This window comes from Perognathus longimembris, unplaced genomic scaffold (genome assembly GCF_023159225.1).
Source record: "Perognathus longimembris pacificus isolate PPM17 unplaced genomic scaffold, ASM2315922v1 HiC_scaffold_5093, whole genome shotgun sequence".
In the NCBI taxonomy this organism is placed as follows: Eukaryota; Metazoa; Chordata; class Mammalia; order Rodentia; family Heteromyidae; genus Perognathus; species Perognathus longimembris.
The window spans coordinates 229,344-244,895 of NW_025960482.1; the positions used below are offsets into that span (position 1 = coordinate 229,344).

Sequence of the window (15,552 nt, forward strand, 5' to 3'; positions counted from 1 at the left end):
CAACTTTGAGAGAGCAAACATTTTTCACTAGTAAAGTAAAATAAAAGTCTTTTAGAAGAGTTGATGATCTTTGCTCTGAGTCAATCATATCCTATAAAAACAAAAAGTTCCTACTTTGAATTCCAGGGCTTTTCTCTACCCCTTCTCTCACATGTGGAGTCTGTATGGCGTGCCAACACATGACCTCTGTGCATTTTCTCACTCGCCCTGCCCATATATGGCTCAACTTTCTCTCCTTTTTGCATTAATTTCTAAGTTCTACTAATTCTTGAGCTAGGAATATAGTAACGTGCTGTTCATAGAAAGACATATCTTGAGGGGATAGACAAATGAAGAGAAAGTAGAGAAAATGCAGTCAATAATTCAGTGCATATCCTGAAAAACTAAGGGAAGGAGAGAGAGAGAGAAAGAGAGAGAGAGAGAGAGGAGACAGAGACAGATATCCCTTAATTCTGCACATCCTGCATGATGTAACAGAGAACAGCAGCTCTGGTTCCACATGTAGGAACACAGAAGTCTTCTAACAAGTGAGCACCAAGCATCCTGGAAAACAGTGCCTTGTTCTGGTTCCATGAAAGGGGCCTGGGGCAAACCGCAGCCCAGGCCTAAAGATAGACAAGCCGATGCAAGCCCTGGATGCCAAGAGCTGAAACAGGCAATACGTGAGCCATCACTGACACATCCCTAAAGCTCAGTGTGGACAAATCTGAGGCCCTAAATCCAGGTGGGAAGGCTGTGGGCCCACAGTTGCTGTGAGATTTACCCCCACGGTAAACACTGGTGAAAATTTGTCTCTTGCCTCTTGCATAGGGAGGGAAGGATAAGTTTTGAAACATGGCTCTGCATCTGCTCTCTGAAGCAAGGCTGTCCCCAGGGGAGACTGGCTGACCAGAGCCCATGTCTCTAGAGTGTGTCAGGGCCTGACCAGGGGAGAAATACCACCCCACCAGTGCTCCACTGCACTAGCTGTCCTGGGCTATCCAAGGCTCGGGGCCACAAGGTACATGAAGACTACTGTCCAAACTCCCCACACCACCCAACGCCCTCACATCAGACACCATCACTGACCTTCAACAAAAATAATACCAGCAAACCAAAAGGCAAAATCATCATCATCACCACCACCACCATCATCATCATCACCATCATAAAACGTCTGAAGAGATAGAACCAGCATCAGTTCTGGCTCAGATAAGGCTGGAATTACAAGAGCTGGCTTTGAAATGGCTGTGATGAACATGGTAAGGGATCTAAGGACAAAGTAGATGCAGACAGAAGCTGATGTGCCAGCTGGTGGGACAAAAATCACTGCTGGAGCTTAGAAGCACCAGAGCGAGGCAGCAGACAGCCCCAGCCACCACTGCAGCGGCACAGACACGACACAGAAACCCACGGCAAGTCCCACACCAGGCTGAGATCTCACATAAACTGCACGCAGGAGGCTGCGCACACGCGCGTGTGCACACACCTGTGTGTATCGCCGCTTGTGCCCTCTGGTGGGAGGTCAGAGGAAAGGGCCACCTGGGGATCTGCACCTTCCTCACAATTTTGCTACTAACCTAAGATTTGGAAGCCTTCAAAAAGTATACTGGTGGGGCTGGGGATATGGTCTAGTGGTGAGAGAGCTTGCCTCGTATACATGAGGCCCTGGGTTCAATTCCCCAGCACCACATATACAGAAAACGGCCAGAAGTGGCGCTGTGGCTCAAGTGGCAGAGTGCTAGCCTTGAGTGGGAAGAAGCCAGGGACAGTGCTCAGGCCCTGAGTCCAAGGCCCAGGACTGGCCAAAAAAAAAAAAAAAGTATACTGGTGGGGCTGGGGATATGGCCTAGTGGCGAGAGAGCTTGCCTCGTATACATGAGGCCCTGGGTTCCATTCCCCAGCACCACATAAACAGAAAACGGCCAGAAGTGGCGCTGTGGCTCAAGTGGCAGAGTGCTAGCTTTGAGCAAAAAGGAAACCAGGGACAGTGCTCAGGCCCTGAGCCCAAGGCCCAGGACTGGCCAAAAAAAAAAAAAAAAAAAAAAAGTATACTGGTATTAGAACTAGGAAATTGAAAGGGAATACCAAAATTGAGAGACACAGGGTAAAAAAAAGAAAAGCAATACTTGCAAAACTGTTTGGTCTAAGTGTACTGAATACCTCATGGGGGGAAAAGGGAAAGGGGGAGGCGGGGGGGTATGAGGGACGAGGTAACAAACAGTACAAGTAATGTATCCAATGCCTAACATATGAAACTGTAACCTCTCTGTACATCAGTTTGATAATAAAAAATTTTTGAAAAAAAATAGTACACACAATCACAAAAGTCTCAGTATTTAGCATGTTTCTGAAAGAATAAAGCTAGCATGGCATGGACGCCTGGCCGTGCCAGCTACTCACACAGCCATTTGCAGTCAGTGGAGAGCTGGCCATGTCAGAGAAGCTGCCCAAACCCTCTCACGTTCATAGGTCATCTGAATCATTCTAATATGGGCATACATAGTATAAATCATGAATAGCTTCAGAATCTCTGAAGGAAAACCAACTAAGTGGGAAAACACTACAAAATTCCAAGTGCCTTGGGATTGACAGGGCCTTGATCAGTGCTGTGTAGGGGATCGAGTGCCACTTTATAAATGTGACCCTCACCCCACTCGGGATGAACCCCACGTCCACGTGACCCTCACCCCACTCAGGATGAAGCCCATCAGAACAAGCTGACTTCCAGTCTTGGGTTGGATCTATCAACAATCTACTGCGTTATAATCTCAGTAAGCAGATTCAGTTCCTCACTCTCCTATACCCAGGCTCTGCCCTTCTCAGCTCCTGTTTCTCCCAGGCTTTCACTTACCACAATGGCCTGCCAGATTCCTAACACAAGAAGAGGCAAATGCATGCTGCAAGAAACGTACCCAGGCCAGGACACTGGATTCTGCAGCTCGGTCTCCAGAAGCCTCAGGAGGCAGGACCATGAGCCCCTTGCCACCAAGAAGTGAGGTTAGTCAGCTATCTAAACCCAAATTGGCCTTTCCTTGGCCGTGCATGCACCTCACCATTGGCCCCCTCCTCAGGCAGGGAGAGCCCAAGCATGAGGTCCAAAAGACACAGCCTTCTACTGGTTGGCCCCTTGTCCACATCTCTTCCCCTGCAACCACACTGCTGTCTTACGCTGCCAAGCACTCTGAGTCTGTTCTGTTGTGTGGCCTCTGCTCACTGTTCTTACTGTCTGGGGTGTTCCACAGCAGTAAGGGGCACAGGGCTTCCTCCTCCACACCTGCTCCAGCCTCTGGACCAAAGTGAAGGTGGGAGTCCCACCCTGCTTGCTACCCTCCTCGCTCTGCACTGTCCTTACTGGACCATGCTGTCTTTTTCTGACTGCCATGACTATGTGATGGCTCAGTCCTTTCCTTGTTAGCCCCCACAGGCACACAAACACACCAGGCCATTAGCTCACGAGGACTTTCTACCCAGGGCCACCCATACTACCAATACCTAGAGGAGAGCAGGTAGGAAATTCGTGTTGGGTGAGAAAAACGAGGCCCTAGTTCAAATCCCAGTACTGCCCTGAGCCACAGCTATTGCAATAAAATTCTCCAGAAAAATGATACAGACCCAGGTGGCTTTGTAAGTCTATTCTGCAATGCTTTCAGAAAATAGTAAATACTCATGGGCTTGAGCATGTCTGGAGCTCAGGGAATGCCAAAGAACACGGTGGTGTATTTTATGAAGTAAAGGTAGACACCTTAAAAAAAAGTGTCTTCAGGGGCTGGGGATATAGCCTAGTGGCAAGAGTGCCTGCCTCGGATACACGAGGCCCTAGGTTCGATTCCCCAGCACCACATACACAGAAAACGGCCAGAAGCGGCGCTGTGGCTCAAGTGGCAGAGTGCTAGCCTTGAGCGGGAAGAAGCCAGGGACAGTGCTCAGGCCCTGAGTCCAAGGCCCAGGACTGGCCAAAAAAAAAAAAAAAAAAAAAAAAGTGTCTTCAAACACTTATCACAAATGTCAACTAAAGGGATTTGTTCTCTGGAAGTCTCAAGTTTACATAATTCCTGCTGTGACTGGAAAACCAAGACCTACACGCATGCACTCCTCATGTGAACACTGTAATCCGAGTTTCTTGTGCTGTTTCAATTTACCACGACTCAGCAGAAGCCACCACGGAGGGCTGGTGGCCCACAGAGAAGCCACTGCAGAGGGCTGGTCAGCCACAGAACAAGCGGGAGAAGGGCTCTTGCAGTAACAGCCCTTTCAGAACAATGAAAGGAAGCAAGTGAGGCCAGGATATGAAGAGTAAAGAAGAAAGAGAAAGGAGAAAAGGAGGTAAAGAGGCAATGAGAACCATCTAGTCAGTCAGGTGAAGCCTGGACAGGAAAGCTGAGAAGGGAGAACATGCCTTTGTTGGCTTCTTGCTACTTGCCACAGGCCCTGATCGAGTCCTGCCCTTGGATTAGATGTACCTGTCCTGGCTCGCAGATTTCTCACTTTTACCCTCAGTATGGAAATGGGATAAAATGTATGCAGTCAACATAGTACTTGCCTTCTGCAGGAACAGACTTGGCTAAATGGACATTTAACGAATCAGTGAAGAGCAGAGCATTATCTGCTAGATTCTATTTCAGAGCTATACTTCTTATTCTGAAGATCTGGAGATTCTTGGTGTGTTAGCAGTACTACTCAGCAGGCATTTCTGTTTCTTGAAGACTGAAATGTATCTTTTAATACTAGCATCCAGCACAGATTCATTTTAAACTAACAACAAAACACAAGCTGGGGGCTGGGAATATGCCCTAGTGGCAAGAGTGCTTGCCTCATATACATGAAGCCCTGGGTTCGATTCCTCAGCACCACATATACAGAAAATGGCCAGAAGTGGCGCTGTGGCTCAAGTGGTAGAGTGCTAGCCATGAACAAAAAGATGCTAAGGACAGTGCTCAGGCCCTGAGTCCAAGGCCCAGGCCTGGCAATAAAAAAAACAACACACACACACACAAAAAAAAAACACAAGCTGGTACCAGTGGCAAGGGTTGTCATTAGCCAGGCTCCAACAGCAAGTCACAGCCTGGAGTTCAGGCTCCACCACAGCCTCCAAGTCTAGGCTACTGGCTGCTCCTCAAAAGTCATGTTCATGTGTTCTGCACAACAAGGGACATAGCTAACAAGCTAAAAAGACAGCCTACAGAACGAGAGAATTTTTCCATCTATACATCAGACAAGGGGCTTATCCATAATCTGTATATGGCCAAAATATACAGAGCTCAACAAACTAAACCTTCTGGAGACCAGAAGATGGCGGCAAAGCAATCAGGAATCACCCTGGCTCTCTGATCAAACAGAGATTTAGGGTCCTAACACACACTTCACTTTAAGAGAACAACAACAAGGAAAATATAAACAGATAATCACAAAACCAAAAACTTATAGCTAACACACATAAGGATGGAAAACTGCAAAGCACTTTCTCCTTAGCCCCCATCCTGTACCCACAGCAAGGCAGCTGCAGAAGGGCCCTGCAGCTAAGTCAGGACCCCGACCAGGGCATACCAAGACACAGATCAGCAACCTGAGACCACTACAACCAGACAGACAACTTTCACAACACTGCCAGTCAGCTCAAAACCAGCATCAAGTACCCTTCAGGGGACCCCTCCTAAGGGAGACCTGTGCTTGGCCTGGACCCTGCCCAAGAAGGGACACCATACTTGAAGAAGGCAAAGAAGCTAGAGCCTTTCTTCTGCTCCTTTCGCTTTCTGTGGAAGACCACCAGGACAAAACTCTGACTCTTGAGTCAGAAAACCCCAACTACCAACAGGCACAGGACCAACACGGGCTGGATGCTGGGACACTACATTCCCTGCAGCCCTGGCTGATGGTGGAAAATCTCAATCAGCTAAAAGCAGGGGTGACTATCTCCTCACACTGCCCTAGGGGAACCCACCCCTCTGAAGCCCACCACAGAGAACTGAACCCAGCCTGCCTGCCTGGAGAGAAACAGACGCCACACTTGGACCCAATGAATGCCAGTTTGGGACTCAGGTGGGGACAATTTCCCTATCTTACCCTGTGGGAACTGACACCCCCCCCCCAAGACTCACCTGTCCCAGAGACCTGAATCTAGCCCCTCACCCAGGGAGACCTGAGCACACTTGTCTGAGACCCAAGGGAGCGCCAGTCGGGACTCAAGTAGGGACAATCTCTCTGCACACCTCCCTCCTCCCCCCTGTCCTGCTCCAAAGCCCACACCTGTCCCAGTTCAGGACTTGAGTGGGGACAACCTCCCCTTAATGCACAATAGGAATATGCCCCTCCTCCCCCAGTGCTCAAACGAGGTCCAGGTGCTGGACCGCTGCTCCCAGACCCAAATGTGTAAATCACAACAAGACTCTTGTGCACACAGTGTTAGGAGCTTATGTTGATCTGGTGGGGGTTGGCTGAGTCAGGCCTGGGCTCTGGCATAGGGTTATATTTTGAATGGTTTGGTAGGATACAAACAAACATGTTACTTCTCACCATGCCATTGCTCTTAGTGCTCAATAAGACTTTTATTTGGGTCTTTAAATAAATTGACGTCCCAGAGAATCCTCTCCCTATGACCAAACATGGCCAGTGATGTACATAACAGGGCCAGCACAATGGCCTGAACTGGCATACCAGTCCTCTACCTCATAGGAAAGCATGGCTCAGGGCCTGGCAACACGCTGCCAAAGAGAAGCAGGGCTCTGTGGCCTGCACTGCACTGCACTGCCTCGGTGCCGGAACAGGAAAAACTCTACACGGTGAGGACTGGAAAGACAAACCAAGGTCAGTGCAGGGAGGAGGGATGATGGAAGTGGTGGGCAGCGGCACCCTGGGACCCTACTGATTCTCTTGGTAAGGCCCCTGCTGGCCGGGTCTGCAACCACAGACTGATAGCTAGGCCTGCACAGACACTAATGATAAAACTCTCCTTAAAGAAAATGTAGACATTTCTCTTTCTTCCCAATGAGGGCCACACAGACCACTCACCCAGCAGCCACGACGGAGCCCGTGTCCTCACCACACAGACCACTCACCCAGCGGCCACCCCGGAGCCCGTGTCCTCACCACACAGACCACTCACCCAGCGGCCACCCCGGAGCCCGTGTCCTCACCACACAGACCACTCACCCAGCGGCCACCCCAGAGCCCGTGTCCTCACCACACAGACCACTCACCCAGCGGCCACCCCGGAGCCCGTGTCCTCACCACACAGACCACTCACCCAGCGGCCACCCCGGAGCCCGTGTCCTCACCACACAGACCACTCACCCAGCAGCCACCCCGGAGCCCGTGTCCTCACCACACAGACCACTCACCCAGCGGCCACCCCGGAGCCCGTGTCCTCACCACACAGACCACTCACCCAGCGGCCACGACGGAGCCCGTGTCCTCACCACACAGACCACTCACCCAGCGGCCACGACAGAGCCCGTGTCCTCACCACACAGACCACTCACCCAGCGGCCACGACGGGGCCAATGTCCTCACCACACAGACCACTCACCCAGCGGCCACGACAGAGCCCGTGTCCTCACCACACAGACCACTCACCCAGCAGCCACGACAGAGCCCGTGTCCTCACCACACAGACCACTCACCCAGCGGCCACGACAGAGCCCGTGTCCTCACCACACAGACCACTCACCCAGCGGCCACCCCGGAGCCCGTGTCCTCACCACACAGACCACTCACCCAGCAGCCACGACAGAGCCCGTGTCCTCACCACACAGACCACTCACCCAGCGGCCACCCCGGAGCCCGTGTCCTCACCACACAGACCACTCACCCAGCGGCCACGACAGAGCCCGTGTCCTCACCACACAGACCACTCACCCAGCAGCCACCCCGGAGCCCGTGTCCTCACCACACAGACCACTCACCCAGCAGCCACGACGGGGCCCGTGTCCTCACCACACAGACCACTCACCCAGCAGCCACCCCGGAGCCCGTGTCCTCACCACACAGACCACTCACCCAGCAGCCACGACAGAGCCCGTGTCCTCACCACACAGACCACTCACCCAGCAGCCACCCCGGAGCCCGTGTCCTCACCACACAGACCACTCACCCAGCAGCCACGACAGAGCCCGTGTCCTCACCACACAGACCACTCACCCAGCGGCCACCCCGGAGCCCGTGTCCTCACCACACAGACCACTCACCCAGCGGCCACCCCGGAGCCCGTGTCCTCACCACACAGACCACTCACCCAGCGGCCACCCCGGAGCCCGTGTCCTCACCACACAGACCACTCACCCAGCGGCCACCCCGGAGCCCGTGTCCTCACCACACAGACCACTCACCCAGCGGCCACCCCGGAGCCCGTGTCCTCACCACACAGACCACTCACCCAGCAGCCACGACAGAGCCCGTGTCCTCACCACACAGACCACTCACCCAGCGGCCACGACAGAGCCCGTGTCCTCACCACACAGACCACTCACCCAGCGGCCACGACAGAGCCCGTGTCCTCACCACACAGACCACTCACCCAGCGGCCACCCCAGAGCCCGTGTCCTCACCACACAGACCACTCACCCAGCAGCCACGACAGAGCCCGTGTCCTCACCACACAGACCACTCACCCAGCAGCCACGACAGAGCCCGTGTCCTCACCACACAGACCACTCACCCAGCGGCCACCCCGGAGCCCGTGTCCTCACCACACAGACCACTCACCCAGCGGCCACCCCGGAGCCCGTGTCCTCACCACACAGACCACTCACCCAGAGGCCACCCCGGAGCCCGTGTCCTCACCACACAGACCACTCACCCAGCGGCCACGACGGAGCCCGTGTCCTCACCACACAGACCACTCACCCAGCGGCCACGACAGAGCCCGTGTCCTCACCACACAGACCACTCACCCAGCGGCCACCACGGAGCCCGTGTCCTCACCACACAGACCACTCACCCAGCGGCCACCCCGGAGCCCGTGTCCTCACCACACAGACCACTCACCCAGCGGCCACGACAGAGCCCGTGTCCTCACCACACAGACCACTCACCCAGCGGCCACCCCGGAGCCCGTGTCCTCACCACACAGACCACTCACCCAGCGGCCACCCCGGAGCCCGTGTCCTCACCACACAGACCACTCACCCAGCGGCCACGACAGGGCCCGTGTCCTCACCACACAGACCACTCACCCAGCGGCCACGACAGAGCCCGTGTCCTCACCACACAGACCACTCACCCAGCGGCCACGACGGGGCCCGTGTCCTCACCACACAGACCACTCACCCAGCGGCCACCCCGGAGCCTGTGTCCTCACCACACAGACCACTCACCCAGCGGCCACCACGGGGCCCGTGTCCTCACCACACAGACCACTCACCCAGCGGCCACGACAGAGCCCGTGTCCTCACCACACAGACCACTCACCCAGCGGCCACGACAGAGCCCGTGTCCTCACCACACAGACCACTCACCCAGCGGCCACGACGGGGCCCGTGTCCTCACCACACAGACCACTCACCCAGCGGCCACCACGGGGCCCGTGTCCTCACCACACAGACCACTCACCCAGCGGCCACGACAGAGCCCGTGTCCTCACCACACAGACCACTCACCCAGCAGCCACGACGGGGCCCGTGTCCTCACCACACAGACCACTCACCCAGCGGCCACCCCGGAGCCCGTGTCCTCACCACACAGACCACTCACCCAGCGGCCACCCCGGAGCCCGTGTCCTCACCACACAGACCACTCACCCAGCAGCCACGACGGGGCCCGTGTCCTCACCACACAGACCACTCACCCAGCGGCCACGACGGAGCCCGTGTCCTCACCACACAGACCACTCACCCAGCGGCCACGACAGAGCCCGTGTCCTCACCACACAGACCACTCACCCAGCGGCCACGACGGGGCCCGTGTCCTCACCACACAGACCACTCACCCAGCGGCCACCACGGGGCCCGTGTCCTCACCACACAGACCACTCACCCAGCGGCCACCCCGGAGCCAATGTCCACCTCATACAGACCACTCACCCAGGGGCTACCATGGTGCCCCTGTGTATACCACATAGGTCACTTACCTGGGGAGTTGAGGGATTGAAGGCCACCGTGGTGACAGTGTCTGAGTGTCCTGGCAGCCGGTGGGAAAAGGTGCTTAAGCCCATTTCATAGACGTAAGCCTAGGAGACAGGAGGGCAGGGTCTGGGCTGGCCTGTATGTCCAACTGACAACCACAGGAAGGAGTAAGCTTTGTGTCCAACCTTTCCCAACAGAGTGGGAAGGTGAGTAGTGGCCCCTCCTGAGTCTCTGCCTGGAACTCGTGGTAGAGCTGCGTGTGTGGCACTTGGCTTCCATGAGTCAGCCTGGGGCTGAGCAACTAAAGAAGACGTTTCCTAGGGCTCATAGTTTAAAGGTTTCCTAGTGGAGTCAGTCCATGCCCCGTGTGAGTGTGTGCACATCAGTGCTCCCTCCACTCTGCCTCGGGACTCATCCTGAGGTGGCCTAAGGGATGAACTGGCCAGCACACGGCCATGCATGTCACATGCTTTCTCCAGGTCCTCTGGTGGTCCTTGTGCCACTGGCAGTGGGGAGAACGCGGAGGTGGTTCCTGCGCACTGGAAGTCATCTCAACACCAGAGCACCCACCCTTTTGACCTGATCTTCTCAGTGACTGTCAGCTGGGCTAGGGATGGGACTCAGTCACTGGCATGACTATTTCATTCCAAGAGACAGTGGTTCCCTAAGGGCCAACTGGCCCACGGTCACAGGTGCACCTGGCATTTTATCAATTGGTGTTATCTTGTAATTCAAACACAGCATGGCATGGAACACAACACCCCACACAGTGCACACCAGTGTTTGTGAGGTGGTTACTAAATTCATGAATGAATGAATGATTCATGTATACCATGTCATTAAGGACAGCAGAGCCGCTCATGTTCATCTGTTACTGTTTCTACAATATCCTGGCTGTATAAACTCTGGCCAGCAGTGAAGCCTGAGATTCTTATCCTCGCATGCAAAGGCCCCAGAGAGTCCATAGGGGAACTCATCTGGAATTCCCAGACGTAAGAACTAGCAAGCACACGCACATGTCTGTCCTCCGCACCACAGGCCACAAACCGTCCGCAGGGACTGAAAGCCAGGCCACACGGGTAGCCACAGTGTGGATGTCCATCAAAACAGCGTTCACACCTGTGAGGACAGTAAGAAAGGTCTGGGTAGAAGATCTCTAACACCCTAACACAAACTAGAGGGCGGGAATAAACAAGGCGCAGGCTAACAGTGACAAACTTCTTACTGATAGCGTGGGGGCCTTGCACATGCTAGCTAGCAAGTGCTCTGCCACTGTGCTGCATCCTGAAAACATGTCTGAGAACTGTTAAGTGCATTGTAAACAGCTAAAGAGAGTTCTTGAAACTATTCTATCAAGGAGGTTAAGGGTCACAATCATAAAGTGCAATATAGATTCATGTTAGTAACTATGTTGCACTTTATTTTGAAAAGGTCATAAACTCATGCAATCTTATTTGGAGAATCTCCATCTCCTCTTCAGAGTAACCAGTACTTTCAACAGAGAAGTCCACAAAGTCAGCAGCACAGCACAGGCCTGAAGCAGGCAGGGCCCTGGGGGAGGGAAGAGGGGGAATTGTGGGGGACAGGGTTAACAGGACAGGACAAGCCCCCCACTCTGTGCTGTATGCAGCCAGCTCACCTCAGGGTCCGCAAGTCCCACAGTCTGATCCCATCACCGACGGCCGTGGTCAGGAAAAGATTGTATGCCTGAGACTGCTGGGTGGTAAATGATGACCCCTGTAATTGTGAGGGAAAGACTGGCATTAGCAGCACTGCCTTAACCATACATAACAATAGCTGCACCACATAGGAAATTAACCCCAACTGTTTCTTACATGCAACAATTTCGGGGTCAGACTCCATTATGCTGATGCTCGACTCTAAGTATTGTGGCAACCCTTCATGGTCATGAGCATGTGGCAGCACCCTCAAGGACACACCAGGTAGAGATGTTGCAGCCATCCCTGTCTGAGAAGGTGCCTCAGCCAGGCCACCTCTAGCAATGCAACTCAACAGACCATCTAGAACCCCTGAGGCTGGATGGGCCCCTCGATTACTAAGGTGTGTTTCCTCTATGTGTAGTGCCCCTGGAGTCAGAAGACTAGAAAACTGTCAACAGTAGCATGTACTATGAAGTAATAAGCCACACTTGACACATTACATGAGATATGGCCTTGCTAAACACTCAACGTCCAAGTCAGTCACTTGTCTGCTGGTTATGAAACCCCAGGACCCACTGGGCAGAGTCTGTAGGGAGACCCTTGCAAGCTACCTGAGGTGAAGGCCCTTCTGGAAGAACAGTGGTCAGCCCGAACATTCCTGCATGGAAGTGAGTACCAGGACCGTGCTGTTTGGCCCAGAATGCCATGTAAATTATGTGGCTCATAATGACAGATCTTTCTTCCCTGTCAAAATTATCTCAACAAGGTGTGGTGGTGCAGGCCTGCAATACCAGCCCTCAATGGGCTCAAACAGGGAGAGGGAGAGTCTGAAGCCAGTCTAGGCTACAAAGGGATACAAGAGGAGACCTTGTTTCCAAAAACGTAACATATCTGTACTTAGGTATATCTATATCACGCTTTGTCTCATATAAGGAATATAGGCCCCCCAAAAGATGACCTCCCCCCAAAATATGAATGACATGGTAAAACAACTAAGAACCAGTGAGACGGTGAAGGGACAAGTGACAAGGAGTGAATAAGTTAGAAGTATTTTACACACTTGCATGAAATAAAATAATGAGAGGAAAGTAAGAAAGTAATAAAAGATTTTTTAATCCCAAAGCTCATTTTCACTCTTACAAAAACATCATAATGAAACCTTTTTGTATAATATATACTAATAAAAATGAGTGTATAATATACACTAATAAAAATAAGGAAAAGCAAAAGAGTAAAAATAGTAACAAAGTATATTCCTAAGCATTTATACTTAAATACACCTAAAAGTGACTCTTTGCTTATAAACAAGAACAAATGCTTCTGTTAGTTCAGCAAAAACAACCAGCTAGCACACACTGAGGCTGTGCTCTGCCACACAGCACTCCAAAGCCCACATCAGCAATTCTTTCTCTTAACAAACATACAAGCCATGTAATACCCATTTATAGGCAAGGGCCCTGACCACTGTGGGCCTCACTTGACCACACTCCAGGAGCAAGTCCCAGGTTAGAACGGCTTGATGACTGAAGGCAGACACAGAATCACAGTGCCAGGCCAGCCCTGGGGAAAGGTCACAGAGACCCCATTTTTTTTTTCAACCAATGAAGATAGTGTCACATATCTGTTATCTAGCTTCATGAGAGATACAAATACCAGGACTACAGTTCACTCCAGCCTAGGCAAAGAACACAAGACTATTTCAAAATGACTAAAGAAAAAAAGGTTAAGTGTGTGGCTCAGAGAGTAGAGTGCCTCCTTAGCAAGCATGACATGGATCATACTCCAAAATAGACCATGTCATAGCCCATACAAAGAACCTCAGCAAATACAAAAGTATTGACGTCATCCCATGTATTATATATGACCACAGTGGAATAAAGGTAACCCTCAATAACAACGGTTACCAAAGAGGCTATACATACTCTTGGAGACTAAACCCCACACTGCTATCCAACACTTGGGCCACAGACCAAATTAAAGATGAAATTAACGAATTCATAAGCCACAATGACAATGGAAATACATCACAAAGAAACCTATGGGACACAGCTAAGGCAGTACTGAGGGGCAAGATCATCGTCCTCAGCACTCACATTAAAAGAATGAAAACAGAGCAGGTGAATAACCTCACGATGACACTGAAATAACTGGAGAAACAAGAAATGATCAAACCTAAAATGACTAGGGGGAGAGAGATCACAAAGATTAAAGAAGAGATAAATCTGATTGAAAATAGAAAGACCATTCAACAAATAAATAAGACTAAAAGCTGGTTCTTTGAGAAAATAAATAAAATTGACAGACCCCTCGCAAGACTTACAAAAAAAAAAAAAGAGAAAAGACTCATATATGTAAAATCAGGGACTCCACCAGAAAAATAACAAGTACACACGATATTCAAACAATCATAAGGAACTATTTCCAGAACCTCTACTCACTAAAAAACAATAATTTCACAGAAATGGATCAATTCTTAGAGAAGTATAAACTGCCCAAACTGAACCAAGAAGAAATAAATCAACTAAATAAACTAATAACTTACAGAGAGATATGGGGGTAATCAAGAACCTCCCAACAAAAAAAAGCCCAGGCCCAGATGGATTCACCAACCAATTCTATAAAACCTTTAGTGAGGAGCTAATACCAATACTCCTCAACTCTTCCGTGAAATAGAAACAGAGGGAGAAATCACAAACTCATTCTATGAAGCTAATATCATACTCATTCCCAAACCAGGCAAAGACCCAACAAAAAAAGAGAACTACAGACCAATATCACTAATGAACACAGATGCAAAGCTCCTCAATAAAATATTAGCTAACAGGATCCAGAAACTGATCAAGAAAATTATACATCATGACCAAGTAGGCTTCATCCCACAGTCACAGGATGGTTCAACATCCGTAAATCAATCAATGTAATTCACCACATCAACAGAACTAAAATCAAGAATCACATTGTTATCTCAGTCGATGCCCAAAAAGCCTTTGACAAAATACAACACCCATACTTATTAAAAGCTCTTGAGAGAACAGGAATAGATGGAACATTCCTCAAAACAATAAAAGCCATATACAGCAGACCAACTGCTAACATCATATTAAATGGAGAGAAACTTAAATCATTCCCCCTAAACTCAGGAACAAGACAAGGATGCCCACTCTCCCCACTTCTTTTCAACATAGTGCTGGAATCCCTAGCTATAGCAATAAGGCAAGAGGAGGACATCAAAGGGATCCACATCGGCAAGGAAGAAATCAAGCTATCCCTATTCGCAGACGACATGATCTTATCTGAAAGACCCAAAAAACTCAGTTCCCAAACTCCTACACCTAATAAACCATTTTGGCAAAGTAGCAGGATACAAAATCAATCCACAAAAGTCAGCAGCTTTTCTGTACACCAGCAGTGTACAAGCAGAAAAGGAAATTATGGAAACAATTCCACTTACAGTAGCCAAAAAAAAAAAAAAGTACCTAGGTATCAACCTAACCAAGGACATGACTGACCTATTTAATGAGAACTATAAAAATCTAAAAAGGGAAATCAAAGAAGACACAAGGAGATGGAAAAACCTCCCATGCTCATGGGTAGGCAGAACCAATATAGTGAAAATGGCCATATTGCCCAAATTGTTATACAAATTCAATGCAATCCCTATCAAAATCCCAGTCACATTCTTCACTGAAATAGAGAAAGCAATCCATAAATTCATATGGAACAGCAAAAGACCTAGAATAGCCAAAGCAATTCTAAGCAACAAAAGCAATGCAGGAGGTATCATAATACCAGACTTCAAGCTCTACTATAGGGCCATCATAACAAAAACAGCCTGGTATTGGTATAAAAACAGA

At 50.7% G+C, this 15,552-nt stretch overlaps 1 protein-coding gene across 1 annotated transcript in view; it reads right to left on the minus strand.

The window, feature by feature from the left end:
* Positions 1-15,552, minus strand: part of LOC125344996 (WD repeat-containing protein 27-like) — a 121,243-nt gene that overhangs the window by 65,962 nt on the left and 39,729 nt on the right. Inside the window, exons 23-25 of the mRNA XM_048337253.1 lie at positions 11,677-11,774; positions 11,054-11,156; positions 10,043-10,141 (exon numbers count right to left, since the gene is read on the minus strand). Of these exons, the coding sequence (XP_048193210.1) occupies positions 10,043-10,141; positions 11,054-11,156; positions 11,677-11,774 (300 nt within the window). The remainder of the gene's footprint in view (positions 1-10,042; positions 10,142-11,053; positions 11,157-11,676; positions 11,775-15,552) is intronic.